The 21,995-nt window shown below is 38.6% G+C and overlaps 1 protein-coding gene across 2 annotated transcripts; it reads left to right on the forward strand.

Annotated features, from left to right (window-relative positions):
- Window positions 1-1,887: 1,887 nt before the first annotated feature.
- Window positions 1,888-20,523, forward strand: mapre2 (microtubule-associated protein, RP/EB family, member 2). Of its 2 annotated transcripts, none has more exons than XM_063462454.1 (7): window positions 1,888-1,963; window positions 14,309-14,436; window positions 15,723-15,868; window positions 15,958-16,174; window positions 16,413-16,558; window positions 19,030-19,188; window positions 19,332-20,523. In XM_063462454.1, the coding sequence occupies exons 2-7, from the start codon at window positions 14,316-14,318 to the stop codon at window positions 19,428-19,430; spliced, it is 888 nt and encodes a 295-aa protein (XP_063318524.1). In that variant the 5' UTR covers window positions 1,888-1,963; window positions 14,309-14,315; the 3' UTR covers window positions 19,431-20,523. The 2 variants fall into 2 exon arrangements, with proteins under 2 accessions (XP_063318524.1, XP_063318523.1); XM_063462453.1 differs by lacking the exon at window positions 1,888-1,963 and adding an exon at window positions 11,017-11,400.
- The last annotated feature ends 1,472 nt before the right edge of the window (window positions 20,524-21,995 follow it).

Raw genomic sequence — 21,995 nt, forward strand, 5'->3', positions numbered from 1 at the left:
TACAGACTCATACATTTTCAGAAGTAATGGGAAAATGTATGACAATTTTAAATATCAGGATTGTTTTTAACACCAGGATGCAAATCCTGGTGTTAAAAACAATCCTGAGTACAGCCCTGTTAACCTTACAATTCATCCTACTTCTTCTATCATCAATAAATGCTGGTGACCCTGTTCCACTGGCAGCTATACATTACCCATACCATAACACTTCCTCCACCATATTTGATATATGATGTGGTATGCTCAAGATAATGAACTGATTTTCAGCTTTAGGCTCTTTTGGATGTTCTATGATAAGTGAGTATAACCAGTAGTTTGCACATTGCTGTAAATCGTTTGTATTTCCATTCTTGAATGCATCCATTCATTGTGGTCGTGGACAATACACCTGCCTCCACAGAGTGCGTTCTTGTCTTGTTTAGGTGTTGTGAAGCTGTTTTTCATGGAAATAATTCTGCCATCATCCCTTTTGGTTGTCTTTGTGTTTCTTTGGGGACATTTTGGTGTTACTGACAGTCAGTCAGTGCATTCCTTATTTTTAGACATGTATCAAATTTAGCCATTGCTACAGTTTTTGCCAACTGTGTGAAAGGTTTATTTGAATTTTTCACACAGATATACATAAGGCCCCACCTGGTCATGAAACTGCTTGCTAGTCAGTTGCCCAATTATTTATGAGCCACTGAAAAAGCATAAACAGTAAATGCAAAATGTTTGTTAAGTACCTCGAATTAAAGCTGAAAGTCTACACTTTAATCACATTCTGGGTTTTTCAATACACTAGCGTGTACAAGAGAAAAAAAATCTAACTGTATATTTAACTTAATCTATGAATTATATATATTAATACTAGATAAGAGACAATAATATGATGCAGTATTCATATTACATTATTTTCATTATGACAATATGATTACAAGATGATATTGTCACAAGATGATTATATTTATCAATCATTCCATATATGGAATTTAAAAATAATGGGCATAAATTTAAAAAATGGCTTCAAATGTCTAACTTACAACCTTTTTCAATAATATAATTTTAATTTTGAATAACAGCTCAGAATATGCAGATACTCAGTTTAAATAATTCAGCCAGTCTTCGCATTTCAAATGCTGAAAACAGACAATATATGGAAATTTTGCTTGATTAAACCCCTGTAGTTATTATTTGGAAATTAATTAATCAGCCAAATGCATCCACTGTCTCATATCAGCAGCAATACCATTTTTAGTGCAAAAAAAAAAAAAAGAAAAGAAAAAAACCACATCATTGTATCATTCAGTATGCCTGATTATATACACAAGTTTTCCAGGATTTAGACATAAACATAGACTTTATTAATCCACAAGGGTCAGGAAGAAAAATGAATTAGAGTTATATTAGAAAAATAAAAATCGAAAAATAAATAACAAGAATAGTGTACATAGATGCCAAAACACTATGTTATATACAAATGGTCATTATACACAGTAAAAACAACAACAACAACAACAAAACAAACAAACACCGAAATGTATGTACATAGAGTGCAGTAGGTGTGGTAATGTGTACAGATAAATAGAGCCAGTATTTATCCTGTGTGGGTGTTGTTCATTTTGAGGTCTTTCATTCGTATTATTTTACATATTTATTTTATAAACGGTGGTGTTCAGCTGAGTGCATCTTCAGATGGACGATTTGCATTTTCCTGGAGTAAAAGTGAAGTGACACGAGGCGACAGGACAGAAAGCTGTCTGATTGTTGTGAACGATCAACGCATCACAACGCGATTGGTCAATATCATGACAGAGGTCGGCGACGCACCAATCAGCAGAAAGAGCGATGAGACGCTGTCCATTCAGCTCTCCGCTCGCAGTTCACCGTCTTACGAGAATGGGCGTTTGAGGGTGGGGTGACTCAGCCGGAAAACAGCCTTTTTTTTAACACCTTGTAACCTGCGGATCGGAGTTCACTGGTGAGTGAGATTTGCTTTTACTAAAAATTTTAACTGTGGAATTTGAATTGAAACGTGCAACGGCGAAAATCAATGCAGAAATATGAACGTATTTAAGCGGCGGTCGCTGTTTTGTACCGTGATGTTGCCCGGGGTCAGGACATACGTCGGCTGTCACAGCACTGTCAAAGTAATGGCAGGAGGAAATATTAGCCAACTGTAACTTGACGGTTAGCCGGAGAAGATGTAATACTGTATTTATAAGTCACGTCTACCTTCGTAAAAGTCTGTTTAATAGCATTAGCTTGCTTTCCCAGGCAGTCTGTCATTTCTAATACAAAGTTGAGTTAGCTTCATTTACGAGACTTGGTGCAGCAGCTAGCTGCTCGGTGGCGGTGGAGGCGCTTAAAAAAATCTCAGAAAAGAGGAGCACTGTTTGGTGTTTTCCCTCATCAGCAACCACAGCTAAAAGAAGGGGCAGAAGAAATGAAGAAGGGGTCACCATAGACGAGTGTCGCCTTTTGTCTTGGGTGCAGATAATGCCCTTTCTAAATGCCAAATGAAAACTTTCTTTCTAAAGTAGCGGGTTAACAATCTCTCAGGTATAAGGAAAAGACTCCTCGCAGTCTAACAGGGTTTTTCTCCCTTAATATCATCCTAACCCGTTTTTCTGGAGATCATAACCTCTACAACCTGCAGCTCGGATTAACAGAGGTGCATTTGGGATCCTCTACCAAAGGTTGGTTAGCTCTTAGTGGGGAAAGGGCAAGCACAACTCTGCCTGATGCTTCACATCCCAGTGTTGACTCATTGCAGGCTAACGTATAGCAACACTTACTGTAAGAGCATCATCTTCCAGATGTGGGCTGACATGCTACCCCACCCTTACAAAACCCTCAGCAAGCAGCATTCACAAGAAAAAAAAAAAAAAAAAAGCTCTCGGCTGTTTGGCTGCTCCCTTACACTTAAGGACTTTTTATGTTAAAAAAAAAAATTATTCACTTATTGCTCTATATATGGCGTACTCTGTAGGAATGTGGGGAAACACAAGGCGAGCAGTCTTTTTACTACTAAAAAAAAAGTCATATGAATGATAGCAAACTCTATGACTAGTCAGTAAATCCATTATTTATTCAATTAAATACACAGAAATTCAAAGATTTAGTGGACTATAACATAGTTTAAATGATGTACAAAGCATGCAATCCACAATTACCACTTAATATCCAGAAGCTGTTTAAAATGAGGGATAACAAATACAAATGACGATGTATGATGATGATTATCCAGTGAAGATGCTTTAAGTACTGAGAGTTCATCTGTAGCTGGATTTGACATGAGCGATTTATTTTTTTTCTTATTTAGTTGTGATTCTTTTTAAAATGTTCCTTTTTTGCTGATTTTAGGTGTTCCAAAAGTCTTACCTTTAACCTATACCCTTTTGGATTTCTCATTAATTTCTTGTCATATAAATGAACTGAATAAAGATAAAGAATTTGCAGCCTAAATGCATTTTTACTCATAGTCTTACTCAAGTCTGACTCAACTAACATATTATTAGGTCAGTAAAACGTATGAGTTAACTTATAGTTGTACTCCTAAAATTACATGAATGAATGTTAAATGGTCACCATATTTCCACTCTCAGTATTCCTTGTCTTACCCCATTTAAAACTATATCAAGGGATTATATAAGATTGCTGTTTCTCAAGATTACATTATGTGACACATAATTTGATTGATGTATATCCTTTCATTTTAGTGTTAGGGTACATCCATACTAAAAACTATGCTTTAGTTTTTAAAACATGTAATTTTTCCTAATCTGTCTCGCATCCACACAGCTTAAAGAGACAGTTTTGAAAAAAGCTTCTGACACACTTTTAGTTGGAAAACTCCAGCATTGGATATTTTAGTCCAAACATGCTGATGCTTTTTGTAAAGGGATGACTATGTTCACCTCATGATTGTTTTGGCTTAATTTTAAAAGACCCAATCTAGCAAAGCTCACAAACCTTTTATTTCTACCGTCCCATTGCCATGACTTAATCAAGCAATGTCGCTGTTACTTATCCACAGTTTTGGTCAGAAGTTTACATACACTCATCATGGGCAGGAATATCATGGCAATTTGTGATTTCTTTGAACTGTTCTTTTTCCAAGGTGGAATTATTGTACACCATACATCTTTAATGACTTAAAAAAAAATTAGGTGCACAAGTTTGAATTTATTTTAGATTTACTCTAGTCCACACAGCCTCAAACATATATATGTACACCCACACTAATGATTTGTTTAAATGTCTCTTAGCAAAAGCATCTAAACCAGATGCTTTTGGTAGCCATCAACAACCTTCAGTACAACTTATGAAAAGATTTGAGTGAGTGAATATTTGTGAGCCTGTATATATACTTTGATCCTGTGTGAATTAGAAAAAATGTGAACTTTACGCTTCCCTGTTCCTGCTCCTTTTTTATTTTTATAACCTACCATACAGTGTTTTAGCATGTAATAGGCGTTCATGTTAATGGTTCTACTCTACTTTTTATTTCAGTCAATAACTATAAGTGTGTTGTTTTTTTGTTTTTTTGTAATGTAGTGGTAAGCATCAGCTACCTGCCTCAGATTGCGATGATACTGTACATTTCAAAATGTTGGTCAAATGGCACTCGGACATTTTGTGCTCTGGTGTTTCACTCTTTAAGAGAATTTCTGTTCTTTATTTCAATTTCTTTTTGTCAAGTGCAGCACGGAGGAGCATCCCTCTGCAGTTGAAGTACTGTAAGCAGTAATAGACCCAGAGGATGTGTGTGTTTATATTTCATTCTTAGTGCTTTACAGCCTGACCATATATTTAGAAAAAGCTATGCATGCTCCACCTCTTCAGGCCCTTCAGATTGGGAAGTGATAAATTTATTCCTGTGACAGGCTAGAGTTAACATTAACCCACCCACCTTGCAGTGACACGGTATGGTGGGGGTACAGTTTCTGGCCACAGGGACGAGCGCAGAGTTTCCTGTTTTCATGCCTTCCCTGAAGTTTGACCATGACATGCTTTCACTGTGTGCTGCTGCCAGACACAAAGCAGACCTCTGTGCTTGTGTTGTGCCCAGTGTGCTACGGGTATGGCTGTCACTTGTCAGTCTGAAAGGGCTTCTAGCATTACCATAGTGGAAAAGTAGCATTGCATGCCTGTGGCTGTCAGTGGAAGTGTCTGCAATTCAGTCATTAATGAGATTAGTCTTGGTTATGCCTTGTGTTCAGCTCTGCAGGAATTTGTGTAGACTACTACACAAAGACTACTTTTGACCCAGCAGAGCAGTGGTGTCAAATTCATTTCAGTTTTGTGGGCTGCTTGCATTTCAGTGTGCTCTCAAATGAGCTGGGCCCAATAAAACCAACTACTAGCAATGTGGGCTTAGTTCTTAATATCTAATTTTAAAAAAACCTCACGCCAAATATATTCAGTAAATTAACAAATAATGAAGTGCAGCCTCAGTCTTTATGAAAAATAAGAGCAAACTCAGCTTTCCACACTTAGTTTACTGCCATGACATAGTCATGAACTTTTTTGTACTCTTTAATGACTAATTGGAAGTATCGATGACTTCTTTACATTTATTTCACAATTTGGACCCTTGGGTGTTCCTTGTGCTGGATGTTTGACACCCTTACAGAAGAAGAAGAGGGAATGTCTTTCAGGGTGACCACACAAGATTCCCAAGTTAAATTAGAGATTAATATTATGCATACTGTTCACTGCCTTGATTTATTTCTGTACCTCCATCTGAGTGATTCAAATGGAAAAAAATAAGACTCATAGTGTAAATTATGGGAGCAGCTTCACAGTTAAATAATATAGGAATCTGCAGCTTCAGATTAAAGCTCCTTTGCATTGTTTTCCAAATGTTGAAGCCGTATAATTACTGTTGTAAGTGTACAAAAAGTAATGCATGGAATTTTGACATGTTGAAGGCCCTGATTTATACTGATGTGGACATTTGTAAGGGGGTAAAACTGATCAAAGAAGGAGAAAACAACATACACCTAAAGCAATAAAACTGTCAGGAGAAACTGCTGTAAGACCTACCTGTCCTGTCCTGTGTTCTGGACCAGAAATGTACACATCCTTCAGCAAGTGACATTTCTGTCATTTGTTTGGGAAGAGTTAGCGGGTGCTTTCCAAGCTAACAAACTGACTACACCCCCTGGGTAGTACAGCTTTCAATGCCTCAGCTGCTTCTCCAACAGAGATGGATTTTTTACATATAAACAACTGTATTGGCTGTGTGTGTCTGTAAAATACAAACTGGAAAAGTCGATGTCCACAGCCTTCAGCAGATGACATAAAAGAAAAAAGGATTTGAACCAGAAACAGAAAACTGATGTTTTCTTTTTGTTGTTGTTGTTGTTGTTTTGATTGTATTAAAGCTGTTTGCTAGTGGAGCAAGAAAGATAGGTGTTATATTCAAAAGTGCTTTCATCACCTGGCAGTATAATGAAAAAAAGAACTAATGACATTTCAGATGATAGAGAACAGATGATTATTTTCTGCACGTGAGCACAAGTGTTCTTTTTAAACTTTGACTTGCCCTTTGGTATCTCTTGGATACAAAAAATGTTAAAAGCTGTTGTCCTATATCATTTCATAACTAAGTTAATAAAGCTCTGTATATTCACTGGCCACTTGCACCATGCTAGTACAGGATTGGATCTCCTTTTGCTTTCAAAACTCTCTTGAGTTTGAGCTTTGTGACATAGTGTGTTATCTGTTGGAAGCAGCCATTAGAAGATTGGTACACTGTGGTCATAAAGGGATGGACGGGGTCAGCAGCAGTACTGAAGCAGGCTGTGGCATTTAAACAATCCTCAGTTGGTACTCAGGAGCCCAAAGTGTGCCACGACAATATCCCAAAAACGGGTTAAACCACTGATGCAATGCTGGATGGCTCTATGGTTTTGTTTTTTTTACACCAAACTCTGACCCTACCATCTAAATGTAGCAACAGAAATTAAAACTCATCAGACTAGGCAACATTTTTCCAATCTTCTGTTGTCCCATTTTGGTGACTGAATTGTAACCTCAGATTGCCTTTTTGAGGCCATTCTCCTGTGATCTCTGGCATCACTGAGGCATTTTCAGACAATGAGCTTTTCTTTTTCTGACCATTTATTTAGTCTGTAAACTCTAGAGACGGTTATGTTGGGATCCCAGTAGATCAGCAGTTTCTGAAATACTCCGACCTGCCTGTCTGGTACCAGCAACCATATTAAATTCAAAGTCGATTACATTGCCTTTCCTTCCCATTCTCAACTTTTTGAAATTCAGCCTTGACCCTGTCTGCATGCCTAAATGCATCGAGCTGCTGCTGTGTAATGATCTGATTAGAAATTTATGTTAATGAGTAGTAGGTGTACCTAATGTAGTGGCCTGTGAGTGTACATATGGGGCAATTAAAAAAGAAAGTCCTTATATTTATACTGAAAATTGTATTATCAAAAGACAAGAAGTGAATAAAACTGGACTATATATATCGTTTTCCATTTTTAAAACATTCATCTAGAGTTAAATTTATTGATTTATAACGGTGACCTCAACTTTGGCCTGATGGTGGCACCAGAGTTCTATTTAAGAGTTTCAGCTGAGCACAAAGACTGTTGACTCTGAATTGTGAGTATTTGACATTAGAAGCAGTATTGTTGATTTTGACAGAAAATTGTTGGCCCCTGCAGCAGAGTGAGTGTTGACTTGAGGATCAAATTCCAGTAAATAAGCCCTGCTAATGTTTAACGGAAGTTGCTCCCTTATATTGCAGGCCAAAAACATGCTGACATGAAAAAGTCCAGTCACCTCAAGTGTGAGTTTACCTTTGGACTGATGATGGTGGTGAATAGATCGTAGGATAGACCTCAAAATCTGTACCTGTATTTCTTGCACCATCACCGTTTAAGTTTATATGTAAACTGTAAAGGCCTGTCCTCAGACTCAAATAGCAATTAGGTCTTCTAAATAAAGGAGTGGCAGAGAAAATATAAGAAACAGTAGGAAAGAAATCAAGGCAGTAGAACAGAATAGCAGAAATGCTTCATCTTTGTCCTTTGAACATAGTTTGTGCATAAAATCCCTGCATCTTTGCTTAACTGTTTTCAGCAGGTAGCGTAGTCCCCTGCTGTTATAAAGCTTTTCATCATCCCTGTTAAATACCGTGATGTGTACTATTGCATTCTTGATTACTAACCATAAAAGGCTGGACTGACTCTGCTATTTTGATATTATCAGATTAATATTGGGCTATTTGCACAAATCATTATTCTTATAGTGTGAAAAAGAAATTCATTTTTAAAATCAATACAAATGAGATATTTGTATTTGTATTAGTTACATTTATTTATATAATGCCTTTTACAGACATAAAAGTTACAAAGCGCTGTACAACAACTAAAACCAATAGAGAGTGACTCACACTTGCGTTTAAACTATATAGAGCTCACTTTTTAGACCTTATTTCTGTGTCCCATTTCACTGTGGTTGCCCAGCAGTGATAAAAGCAACACAAAACAAAGCAGTTTAACACCAACACATTGGTAACACAAACAGAAGAGAGCTTAGCAACCACAGGACTGTTGTTTGCGCTTAAACCACAAACCCGTGCATACTGATTTATGATGTTCATGTGGTTTATAATTACATCTATTACACACATTTTTATACATTTTAACGTACGTTACAGCTGAATTATAAACTGATTAATTGGTTTGCTGTTGAACAGAAAATTTATCTGTAAATGTTGAAATTGGGAATGGACCTATTCTCAAATTATGGTTGATGCTGATTTATCATATTTATCATATTTGTTCGTATAGTCTTGTTTGTTATTCATTTCCCCTTTTGTGTCAGACAATCAAATCAAAAATAATACGAAATAACAGTTTTAAAGGCTTTACATCCTTTTTATTACACTGTCTTTAACTACATATCCAGCTTAAAAATGCTGTGATACAGCTGCCAATGCCAAATATAATCTTATTTTATTTTAGTAGGCAACACTATGGACTGATATGTTGATGCAAAGCTAGTAAAAGCTAAAATGTCAAAAGGAATGCTTTTTCCACTTTCTCAAAGATAACTACTTGTCATAATTGTTAATATACTGCTGCTTGTCTTAGATTTCATGACATGTGAAGACACCACTTGCATTTTGGGTAATGGTTATAATGCACTGATATATAAAGGCCAGTATTTGTCCTTGTGGCTTGTATCAGCATATCAGTGATTGAGGTGGTGTGTTTATATTTTGTGTCACATCAGTTTTTGATGGCTAAATGATTAAAAAAAAATGTACTAAAGAGCTAGAAAAGTATAAGCAAGCAAGGAAGGAAGCAATTTATTTATATAGCACTTTCAGAACAACTCCCAGCTGAACACGAAGTGCTGTACACTTAACATGCCAGAAATGATACATTGAATAAGTTAAAAATAAATAAAATAAAGATAAAAATTAAAAAATAAGATGATAATTAAAATTACATTTAAAATAATAAAATACCCTGGCTTTCACTGTATGACCACTAGGGTGGACTCCAGCCCCCCTGTGACCCCAAATTAGGTTAGCGGTTTAGAACATGGATGGATTGCTTTGTTTCTCTGGAACAAAGGTGAAATGACTATCGTCAATGACATAATTTTGATTTTCACATTAGCTTCACAATTGGTACATCCCAAATAATGGTGACATTTTTATTTTTTTTTACTGATTGGACATTTTGTGATTATAAGTAGATTCCTCGGATCATTTAAAAAGTAAAATAAAATGGATTCTTGTTCTTGGTTGATTTACTGGTGATGATGCTGAGTAATTGATGTTGATTAGATCGATAGTTTGCATACATGCATCATGGTCATGAGGGTTATGCTAATTTGTAGCTTTTAAAGATTCATTTGAGCTGTTCTTTTTCCAGGGTGGAATTGTTGTAAACCATTAATCTTAAATGACTTTTAAAAAACTACATTTTGTGAACAGGTTTGAACTTATTTTGGATTTACTCTAATCCACAGACCCTCAAAAATATTCATACACCCCCACTAAAATTTGGTTATATGTCTCTTAGCAAGTTGCTCTTCAACCAGACTCTTTTGGTAGTCATCAACAAACTTCTGACATAACTCTGGCTGGATATTTGAACACTTCTTGCGAGAATTGGTAGGGTTGTTGGTTTCGTGGCACAGACCCAACTTTAAGCGTAGTCCATAAATTTTCAATGGCATTGAGGTTTGGGTTTTGGAAGTCTATTCGAGTCTATTTTAGGTGAAGTTGTACAATTTGGAGATAGTCTTCCTTCATTATTCTGTCCACTTTGTGCAATATACCTGTACCACTAGACATGATGCCCCAGAACATAATGCTACCACTACCATATTTTTAAAAAATGTATGCTGTACAATATTTCCACCCTGGAAAAAGAACAACTCAAAGAAATCATTAAAAGTTAACCTGATATTCATGCCCATGATGAGCGTGTGTAAACTTCTGACTGAAATTCAAGATATTTTGGTGTTCCAATAAAATAAAATCCCCAGGACTGTTTATTGGGGTTTAACAACTCAAACAAAAATGGTCAAAAACTGACAGGAAATGCATACACTTCTGTTAGTAAGGTAACAGACTCTTTGCTTTAACTGTATGCGCACAGTCCCCCCTCTCCACGGGCCAATATTGAGCCAACAAAACAACCTTTGATTTTCATGGACACAATTTAATTGATTCAATCATGTGGTTAGTAATCAAACCAGCATTTTATCACACACCATGAATGGACATGATTTCATCACCACCACTACTGGGTATCGTTTGCCTACATCTGCTTTAATATCAATCAGCTATCTGATGAGGTGAAGTGGGTGTGCTGCGTCTTCCCTTTAATCCCATCCCTTCTTTTTAGCTGATTGGTTGTCGCCTCTGAGTTTTTTTGTTGTTGTTTTTTTTCTTTCTTCTTTTAATAAATCCCCTCGCCGCACCTCACAAAGCGACGAGCATCACACATCGATCTGACCTCCCCGGCGATACTTTTCAGCACTCAAGTAATCAATGAAATTTTGGTGTACTGAAATAGCCCACCATAGGGAAAACAGGCAGCCAACCCCGCGAGTCACGTGGTACAGGGAGCAGCAACGTCATTAGGGCAGAGATTTGTGAGGAATAAGCAGACAGAAGGAGAGAGAGCCCCGGAGGTGCGGCACTTTCTTAGCATTTTGCATCGTTCCTCTTGCTTTTTTCCCTCTTCCCCCCTCGGCCAGAGAGAGAACAGAGTTTCTGTTCAACATTTTAGAGACCCAAATGCCCGGTCCCACCCAAGCCCTTTCCCCAAATGGAGAGAATAACAACGACATCGTCCAGGACAACGGAACCAACATCATTCCTTACAGGAAAAATACAGTGCGAGGAGAGCGCGCCTACAGGTAAACCAGTGAAATGTCGCATTTGGTTTGATGTCAGGAAAAGAAAATCACACCGCTGCAGACCAACAAAAAAAAAACCCGCAATCCGGCCTCCTCCTCTTCTTCGGCGTTTTCCTCCCTGCACCCATCCGCTTTTTCCCCCCACTCACCAATCACACTCCCCTGTCATGTTAGCCCTCTGTACCCGACACTGTGTCGTAAATCGCTCTTAAGTTAGCTTAAACCCTCCCCCTGCTTCTCCAGTAGCACCCGAAACCACTGCTGGGACTAGCATGTAACGCTGTCAACTGTTTCATTGTATTTGGTGGTGCGCAATGGCACAGGCACGTTTTTTGGAGGAGTGGGTCCAGCTTGTCAGATGACAGGACTACACAGACAGCTCCTCCTGTTCCTCCTCCTGCTGCTGCTGCTGCTAGAATATTCCCATCGTGACTTGACACTCCGCAGCTACTGAATCCCCCCCACTGTCGCCATTAATATGTGTCTGGGTGATGTTGTACTTTGGGTGTCTGTAAGGGGGGACCCTCTACTAAGACTTGCCGCACAAGCCCGGTTTCTTCTTATTGAATTGAAGCATCAAGCCCAGCCCTGGTGTCGGCAGGCTATCCCTGCAAGGCTAACAAAGCACGCTAAGCGGCGCATACATCCGCTTTGTTGACATGGAGAGGGGCTGGCCCAGTTTCCTTCCTAGAGCCGAGGCTCTGCTGCTGCTGCTGCTGCAGTGGTCTGATAACCCAACTTTAACGCTGAATGGTTGTGGTTATTATTATGCTGCATATCCTGGTGTCTGTTTGAGGGGGATGATTTGGCACCATATTATCGCGGTTATAAAACCACCAGATGGGTGTTTCTTTTAATGCAGCTGTTCTTGTCTGTGAAATGTTGTAAAAATTAGAATCAGTATTGAGATCAGCTCGACTTCTTGCATTCAGGACTGTAGACCTGCGCACAGTCTTTGGAGAAGTGAGATTGTGGGTTTTAGAGAAGGCCTCAAGGCAAAAACAGCAGTCAGTGAGAAAATAAATGCTTTATCTTGCTTTCGTGGCTGTTGGAAGCCAATATTGTAGTTGAATTTAGTTTTTTTTTATTCATTGCACAGCTTTGCTCCTTGCACAGGAACATTATAAAGCTGCATTAATGTGTGCAATGACATATTTGCATGTTTATATATTGCTGATTGTGTTTTAAAGAGCTCATTTCCATTATTATGATGCTCTGTTGCAATTCTCTGAATGATCATTTTTTCATATTTCAGATATTCTCAGGTGGGATGTCCACTCATGTGCAGACTTTCCTTCCACAGTGTCTCACACTAAGAGTTAACAAATGAATTAGGAAGAAATGACTGTTTTGTTGACTTCTTTTAAATGTGTAGCTTAAGGGTCAAAGTTTGAGTTTACTGATGTATCTTTGGCACATTGCATGCTTTCAGTATGCAGGCCTGAATGCATACTGCAAGTAGAGCAGGTGCCCTGAGGCCTCCAAAGTCACAGTTTTGCAATCAGATCAAATCTAATCAGGCTTTGCAACAGCTTCTATCTGCTCCGCTGTGCAGGAAAAGTCAAATTAAAAGATCCCTTTTTCATCCCGCAATGTATTATAAGTATCTACAGGAGATCATCACCTCACTCAGTCATTCATTTGGTTAAAAAAAACAAACAACTGCTCAGATATTTTAAGGAGCTTGGAAATAAAGGGACTGGACTTCTTAAAGACATTTCACCTCTCATCTGAGAAGCCTTTTCAGTCCTAAAACCAAAAGTCCCTGCTCAGATATGACTGTTTCTTAAAGTGTAAAGCAAAGAAATGTTTATGCTGAGATAATTGAATCTGCTTTGAGTTTGCAGACAAAGTTACCCCCACAAACCCAGGGTAATTTCTTGAATTTATTGCTGTGCTTTTGTCCCGTGTTCCACCGCTGTGTGGGTATTTTAATGTGACTTAACTTGTTAAGCAGATAGTCTTGCATACAGAGATCATTTTGCCCAAGATAACATTGATTCATGCCAGATTTCATTCTCCAAGCCCAAACTTGTATTTCCAAAATCAAGCTGTGATCTTATCTGCACTTCTACTGCTTTGTGTTATAGTTTGCCTAACAGTCTATGACAGACTGTTAGGGAGGGTCTGGACTCTGTGTGTCACACCTGAGGATGATAATGTGGACATTAGTATTGTTGACATGTAGCAGCCAGGGGTCGGGTGGCATTGGGGGGGTTCAGAGTATGTTTTATGCTGCTGGGCTTCTTTGCGGGTCAGTCTGGGCATGTGGAGAAATGCTAAAGATCAACTCATGTGCTATGTCTAGATGCAGTCTCACTGTTTGGTTTCCAGGCTGAAGATTTTATTTAAGAGATTATACAATTCTGTATAGTTTAACTGATTGGGCTAAACATGAGCAAAGCAGTTAGGATTTGTTTGGCCAGTAGTTGTTCTAATTAACCAACATTAACTGTCCAGCAGCTCTTTTTTTGTGGTCTTTTTTAGATTTTAAAGTCTTGAGACATAATTTTAATGTATTTGATATTCATGTGAAAAGGAAATGTGATTTAGATATTGTCTTTGTGTTTTGAAATAATTTAAGCTGGGCTGTTTTATTGTATATTGAATAGTCAACTGAATTTGCATTAGTATAAACTGTTTATTGATGTTTTTTGTGTATTACTAATTCTTATTTCACTTTCCCAGGGACTGCAGATAGCTGAGTCTCCGAGGAGACTTTTTTTTTTTTAATACATCGTCTCACAGTAAATAGCAGCCCCTTGTCACCATGTCTTAAAATCTTAACCTATTTGAGAAGTTGTCCCATTTTTGAAGACCAACAAACTGACTTGAGACAGAAAGAAATAGGACATCTATCACAGCAGCCTAGCTTTTGTTTTTCAGTGTTGTTTCCTTTCTATTGCAGTTGGGGGATGGCGGTCAACGTATATTCTACCTCAATAACCCAGGAGACTATGAGCAGGCATGACATTACTGCCTGGGTTAACGATATCCTCTGCCTAAACTACACGAAAGTGGAGCAGCTCTCCTCAGGTGAGAACAGACAGACCTTTAAAAAGAAAGGAAAAATTTTTTTCTTCTCTCTCGCTTCAGCTCATCCTCTTCCTTCCTCCTCCTGTGCCCGAGTCGCTGTCTGAAGTGGGGGGGCGTGTTTTTAGTGGTTGGTCTTCGCCTGAATAGCTTTCGGTGTAAGCTGGCGGTTAAAGCAACCTGTGGAAACATGTTCACCTCTCCCTGGAAGAGAGTTGTCTATAAATAAACTCGCAGCCTGCCGTGTGCTCTCCTGCTGTGACCAAGTAATCCAATTTCAATCACCCTCTGCCTACACAAACACATGCACACCCACCCCCCTTTTCTCAGGGTGTGGTTTGGTTTAGATGGTTTTCTCATGAGCTCCCTGGTTGGGTTCATGTGAGCTTTACCCAAGGTTGAGCTGGTGTCCTCTTTTCAAATGGATCGCCAAGCTTCAGTTAATGTGAGCCATGTTACGTGAAAGCTCATTAATATTTGTCTTTTTAAAGAAATGAGGTCAGTGATCTGGACCTGAAAAGCCTCACATGTACAAAGGCAGGCATAAAAAAGAATCATAGACTGTGTGCAATAACATAAGATGTACTTTATTTATCTCCAAACTTTGTGAATGCTTTTGTTAAAGCAGCTAAAATTTAAGATTAAACACTGCCTTTAAGAAAATGGGTTTATAGTATATAGATCAATAAGATAAAATGCGCTGTGACAAAACCGGTCATTCAGGAGGGAATCTGAGTACAACTGCTACTCCTCTGAGCAAGTTGAGGTGGTTCACCTAGGATGACTCCTAGGTGAAGTGTTTTGTACATATCTTGCTAGCAGGACAGACCCAGGATAGGCTGGAAAGATGAAATAATAGGTAATAATATAATACAACAAAGTAAAATATCTCAAATTTAACCAAGAAAAGAAAAAAAAGCTGGCTAAACGTAGTAACAACACAGTAAATATCAAATCACATTCAAGTGACTCTGTATAACAGTGCAGTGCAATAAAGTTGCTTATTGTACACAGTTTTAAGTGTTGTGACTGCAGAGTTTATTTAAGCTGTTAACATGGGAGAACAGATGATTCCCTGCCCGACAGACGTGTGTATTTTAAAGAGTTATTGCACAAGTAGAAAAGATTTCCTGTAACTGTGGTAGCACAATCAGTCTGTTAGAGAGTAAGTGGTGCAGAGTGTGGTCAGGATTATTCACGGCATGTTTTTTCAGTGTTCTGCTCTCCACTCCCCCTTATATAATTATTCTTGTGGTGCTTAACTATTTTTACTATTAATAATTCTTTAGGAGCTGCTTATTGCCAGTTCATGGATCTGCTCTTCCCTGGCTGCATCAGTCTTAAGAAGGTCAAGTTTCAAGCTAAGCTAGAACACGAGTACATTCACAATTTCAAACTGCTGCAGGCATCCTTCAAAAGGATGAACGTGGACAAGGTGAGCGTCCTGAATATCTTTTACTTTTTTCTTTTTTTTTACCTCGCTTTACTGTTCGGGGGTTTTAACGGAGTCTTTTTTTTGTTCAGATTATTCCTGTGGAGAAACTGGTCAAAGGCAGATTTCAGGACAATCTTGATTTCATCCAGTGGTTTAAGAAATTCTTTGACGCCAATTACGACGGCAAAGATTACGACCCAGTTGCAGCCAGGCAGGGTCAGGATGCCATCCCCCCGCCTGATCCCGGTGAGCAAATCTTCAACCTGCCAAAGAAGTCTCACCATGCAGCCAGTTCTCCTACCGCAGGTAAGATTCAACTGGTGAATAAAACAAAATAAAGGTTATAAATTATGCATGTATGCTTACTTTTATCTGCACATTATTTTTGACACCTTTGCACTGGATGTATATGGTATCAAATGGCTAGACTGTTACTTTTCCTGCTCATATATCAGCTCCTGTGATTATTGGGTCTGATTTGTCAAGTTTACACTCAGATATGGTGACAAGCGACCCTTTATTCATAAATATTTCTTCGCTGCAGGAGCATCCAGGTCGAGCTCTACTACTCCTAAGTCTTCAACGCCAACATCCAGACCCTCGTCCGCCAAAAAGATCCCCGCATCCGTGTCAACTCCTGCCAAAGGAGAGAAAGAACTGGAAGCACAAGTCACACATCTTACTGAGCAGGTACGTCTGTGTAAAGCTCAATTGTGAGCTTTTTTTTAAATTTTAATTTTTTATAAACCTTTCAACTGTAAACGGCTGGTAGGGCGATAACAATACCGTAACGGGCGGCGGCATGGACATCCATTTGTGAATGTGATAACTTGAAAATGAGGAAATGTAGGATTTTGAAAGTGATAACACAGGTGTATCTATTTAAAATCTTGGATGAGTTTGAATCTCAGTGACCTCAAGGTCAGAGGTCAAGTTTTCTGAAAATCTTTTGAATGCAATAAGTACTTCCTAAGTAGGAAGTCACCTAGCATTTTTAAAATTGTTACTCAATGTTATTGTGATTCAAATAACTGGATCCTAATTTATTAACATCATAGAATGATAGACTGTAGAATTTATTCTATGTTTATCTAAGGGCCAGTTTATGCTCACTGCTCTCACCAAATGACAGAAGTGATGTCACGTGCAGTAAGGCATGGCATGTTTTGGCATTTTTTCGGCCAGCCGTGCACCTTTTCAGTTTACGTAGCTTTGGATGTTTGCTATTGCAGCCTCAGCTATTTAAAAAATTGACAGGCTTGAGGCAAGGCTGTATATATGGGCATATATATGACACATGTATGCAGGAGCGCAGGGATTCCCATATGGTACAGAACTCATGGAGAGAGATTTCTACAGCAGCTGAAGAAGATCGCAAAGAGACAAAAGTGCCACAGTGACGAGTAGAAATGGACGTAGCTGTGCAATATCAGCACATCGGTGTGAGAAGTGACCAATGCGGCGAGCATAAATAGGGTTGAAGACTCTGTCTCTGTCAGGCTGTCAGCCAGCTCCCCTGCACTGAATCTTCTCCCATATGTTACTGCGGTGATCACTGTGTAAATCAGCCTGCATGAAGCTGCAGAGACACACAACCACTAATCAGTGTGAATTATATTTGTTGTGTCATAATCAGTTGCACTAATGGAAAAGTGCCCGTCACAGTTGGCATCGTGTTGGAGTTGATGTGAAACTGAGTCTGAATTTACTATGTATATATTTTTGAATGGAACTAAATTTGAAAGACGGAGTCATTTCATGTTGAAGTACAGTCGTTAAGTGCAGGAGTTTTGACACATTTTTCACTCCAAATTGCCCAGATTTGTATTACTGGGTCTAATATCACAGGTCGGTAAGTAAACTGTCTTTTCTCTTTGATAAGATATAGTTTTATCTTCAGTTGTCTGCACGTTGTCCCTCCAGGCTTTAACTGTTTGGTCGTGGTTGTGGTCCAATGTAAAATTGGTTGGTTGGCCCTCACTGAATCAGGTTGGTAATCAGTGTGGGCGGATGACAGAATAAAATTGCTGTTTTCTAGCTTCCTGGCATGGTCCTCACTGACACTGATTCGTGTTCCTCCGTCCACTGGATTAAAATGGAGGGTCGTCTCTTCATTTACTCGTTGCCATGGTGAATCCTGGTATTGGAGCTCCATTGATGATGGCTTTTCTTCTGCTACACATACGCTTGACTGAGAGAGAACATACTCAGAAATGATTCAATAATAACTAATAGCTGTGATCAACTTCTGTGGCACTCAAAACTCAAACTGAGTTTGTTAAACCTGCTTTGTGGAACATGGCCAAAGTCGCCCCCTGCTGGCTGTAAGAAAGGGTGCAGATTTAAGGCACTTGTACATTTCACTTTTCAGACCTGGAGCTACATCTATCTTTTATACAGTCTGTGTCAAATTAGCAGTCAGACCTAAATCCACTTCTCACTCTGTGGCTAGACTAATGGTTCCTTAGAAAGCTGGTATAGCAATAGGTTGTGATTAATGTTACACCTGACACGTCATATTTGGAGATTCAAAGTACTATAGATTTAAAATCTTAGCAGGCATTCAACTTGTTTCCAAATATTAAAAATAGCACTGAGGCATTTTAAAGGCACTGTATGTGGTTGGGTTTAAAAACAAAACAAAAACAAAACTGTGCATACAAAGCTGCTAAATGCTGTGTGGATATTGTGTAGTTGTTCCACTCTGAGATCCAAAATGTTGCTGGCTGCATTAAATTTGGTACAGTACATGTCAGATTCAAGCCAAGGATTAAACTAAGAAGAAGCGGGCTTGGAGCTCTTGTGCAGTGACCACAAGCCAGAAAATGCTGCCAGGCAGCATTTGATTATTTTTTTTTATATATATATGTACATTTGTTAAGCAGAAACTGGTGAATAGAAGACAAAGACTTAACTGATCGGTAGATCCTTTACTGATATAATGATTGCATTCAATCATTCAGAGCTGCTCTAGTGCTCAAATCACATGTAACTGAAGACAACTTGTATCAGTTAAACAGTTTATCTTGAGTCGTTTTCTTAGAAAGAATCATTCGGATCAGTTTTAATCAGCTTTGTGTTTCTCCTCTGCTTATCTTTTTACTTTGGGGGTTTGTTCAGAGTTTGTGTGTTTTGAAATGCTTGAACATTTATTTTTGCAGGTGAACACACTAAAGTTGGCACTGGAAGGAGTGGAGAAGGAGCGAGACTACTACTTCAGCAAGCTGCGAGAGGTGGAGCTGCTCTGTCAGGAACAGGGGGAGGAAAACGCCCCGTTTGTCGATCGGCTAATGGAGATCCTGTACGCCTCCGATGAGCAGGTCAGTCCGGGCCTTTAGATTGATCCGAGCAGGATTCAGGGCTCCTCGTGCTCATTCTTTGTTGAGGAAATCATGTGGATTTAATTCAGTGTTTGTGTGCAGTCACATGCGCTTGCCTCAACTCTCTCTCTTTTCTTTTTTAGGAACGAGGGGAGCTAGCTGAGGGCGACGGACAGGAAGTGGACCAGCAAGCCCACGAGGAGGTGCCAGACGATCAGCAGGAGGAGCAGGATGAATACTAACTGCCATCATCCTTCACCGCAGTTACACCCCACTCTCTCTTTATTTTTATTTTTTATTTAATTTTTTTGACTATGTGAGAACTGTTAAAGGATTTTAATTTGTCCTCATTTTTATTTTTCATCCTCTCCGAAACTGAGCACATGAAGAAGCCTCCTGAAAGAAGCACCATCACAGGTTTTTGTTTGGGTTTTTTTTGTACCCCTCTGCTCACTGTTCAATGTTTCTTGTGACTTTTGGTGAACTGCTGTGGCGGGTTTGTGGCAATGACCTCCACCAGCGGACAAGCTCAGACCATCAGAGGACTGTGTGGGCGCAAAGTCAATTCAAATCCTGCAGTAGATGTGATGAAATGCTGAAGTTTAGACAGGTAGCCCCTACCTGTCAGTGCAAGTGTTAGACTCCCTGCTATTTTTTTTCTTTTTTTTCATATCAACAATATTAATCATAAGAATGCAATAAGCAAAGCCCTGGAAGGGCTCGTAGTAGCTCTTATTTAACCTCCTTCCATATGTTGCACTGACATTTGACTTCGTATTGGACAATCTGTCCATAGACCCTCACCGTATTTATTATTGTTGTTGTTATTAAGCCTTAGGAATAGTGCAAGGATCTGAATTGCATCCTCGTGAAGGAGGATAATAAAATGTAGTTAAATCCCAACTGTATGACTGTGTCACAGCTGTCATTACAAATTACAAGATTTCAGATAATCAGTGTGCTCGGCTTAGCGTTTGTTCCCACCACACAAGGTGGTTTTAGTGATAGAGATTTAAACCGTAAACATAGGGAAGGAAGAAACATCATTGTGGAGTAGTCTTATGATGAAGCAGCAGTTTTAAGTTGTAAACCTCCGCTGGAACTGTTGGGATATTTTTTTATTATTTTTTTTTTTTAATCACAGGTCTTAGGGAGATGTCAGTTCACTGAGCAATTTGTTACACTATATTCCAGTAAGTACATTGTATACCCTTTCTTAATATTGCATTTACTAATATTGAACTGGGCAGTGCACCACGATGCTTTAGTCATATATTATTGTGTAAATGAAAAAGAATGTAAACATGTACTGTCAATAATTAATGAATGGTAAATGTTTTGTTTTCTTTTTTTATGTCCCACTCATTATGCATTCCCCGACAAAAAATCGTGTTGCATGTTTGCATTTTATTTGTGAATAACTTGACCTGCTTTTTACATATTTAATAAAAAAAAATTAAAAAAAACATGTTAAGTGAGCTTTTGTATGTTTAACCTGCTCTTTGAAAGATGTTGAGATTCGAATGGATTTGCTGTAATAAAAATCACCTTTTGAGTCCACGGGAGGTTGTTGTCCGTCCATCCATTTTCTTCCACTTACTCAGGGCCGGGTCGCAGGACAGCCGTCTAAGCACACTAGAGGCGAAACTATGAAACAGGAAGTGAGAACATAACTAAAGCTTAACTAAACACTTAAGTGAACACTTAACTACAACAAGAACTAAAGATGCCAATATACTCAAGAATATATAAAGATCTATGAATGACAAAAAACCTAAAAAGTCCCAGTCGTATCCAGTATCATCACAGAATGACCCTAAATTCATTTAGCATGACCTGAGATTTAATTTATTCTGTAGCTGATTTCAGACAGAAGGAATTAAAAATTAAATTATATCTTCATTTTCCAAATTAATCGTAGGTAGAAGGTACAGGACTTCTTTACATCTGTTAGGCTGGCACTGAGCTTTGTTCTTCAACTCTACCAGTTTCCTTTTGGAGGGGTTTCTGCCTCTTTTTGAGGCTTCAACTCTTCTAGGAAAGGGTTTCCAGAAGTTTTAGGAATGTTTATGGGATTTTTGATCATTCTTCCAGAAGCACATTTGTCAGATCAGATATTTCATGAGAAGGCCTTGCTCACAGTCTCTGCTCTAAATCATCCCAAAGCTGTACTATCAGGTTGAGGTCAGGACACTGTGCAGGCCAGTCAAGTTCTTCCACACCCAGAATGCCAGAAGTGTGATTCATCCTTCCAGAGAACATGTCTTCAATGCTCTAGAGTCCAGTGGCGACGTGCTTTACACCACTGCATCCATCGCTTTGCATTGTGCTTGGTAACTAAGGCTTGGATGTAGCTGCTTGGTCATGGAAACCCATTTCATGAACCTCTCTGCACACTGTTCTTGAGCTAATCTGAAGGCCACATTAAGTTTGGAGGTCAGGAGTTATCAAGATTGTTGCCATGCAAAGTTTCCCAAGCAAAGACTCATTTCATTGCTGTCACAATTTTCAAGCTCATACGGAACCCTGGATCCTATCACATTCTTATTGTGTAAAAAGAACCTTTCACACAATAAGGCATAGTATTTAAACCAAAATTTGTGATGCATAGTTCAGTTGCAGAAAAAAAGTGTTCAGATATTTTACTTAAAGTAGGTTAATAGTTCACAGGTTGTACATTGTAATATATATGAAGTAAAATGACAGTTTTTAGAATCATATACATGATGTCATTGGATAACAGTTACTGATTTATTGCTGTCAATGTCTTTTCCATGTTGCAGCTATTGATTATTTTTTACTATTTA

Source organism: Pelmatolapia mariae, linkage group LG18, assembly GCF_036321145.2.
Source record: "Pelmatolapia mariae isolate MD_Pm_ZW linkage group LG18, Pm_UMD_F_2, whole genome shotgun sequence".
In the NCBI taxonomy this organism is placed as follows: Eukaryota; Metazoa; Chordata; class Actinopteri; order Cichliformes; family Cichlidae; genus Pelmatolapia; species Pelmatolapia mariae.

Excerpts from the sequence above, each read along its gene's own strand:
- mapre2 (XM_063462453.1), top strand. The coding sequence starts at position 11,279 with ATGCCCGGTCCCACCCAAGCCCTTTCCCCAAATGGAGAGAATAACAAC. Across the intron at positions 14,437-15,722 it reads AGTGGAGCAGCTCTCCTCAG|GAGCTGCTTATTGCCAGTTC; the intron begins GTGAGAACAGAC and ends ATAATTCTTTAG. Across the intron at positions 15,869-15,957 it reads AAAGGATGAACGTGGACAAG|ATTATTCCTGTGGAGAAACT; the intron begins GTGAGCGTCCTG and ends TTTTTTGTTCAG.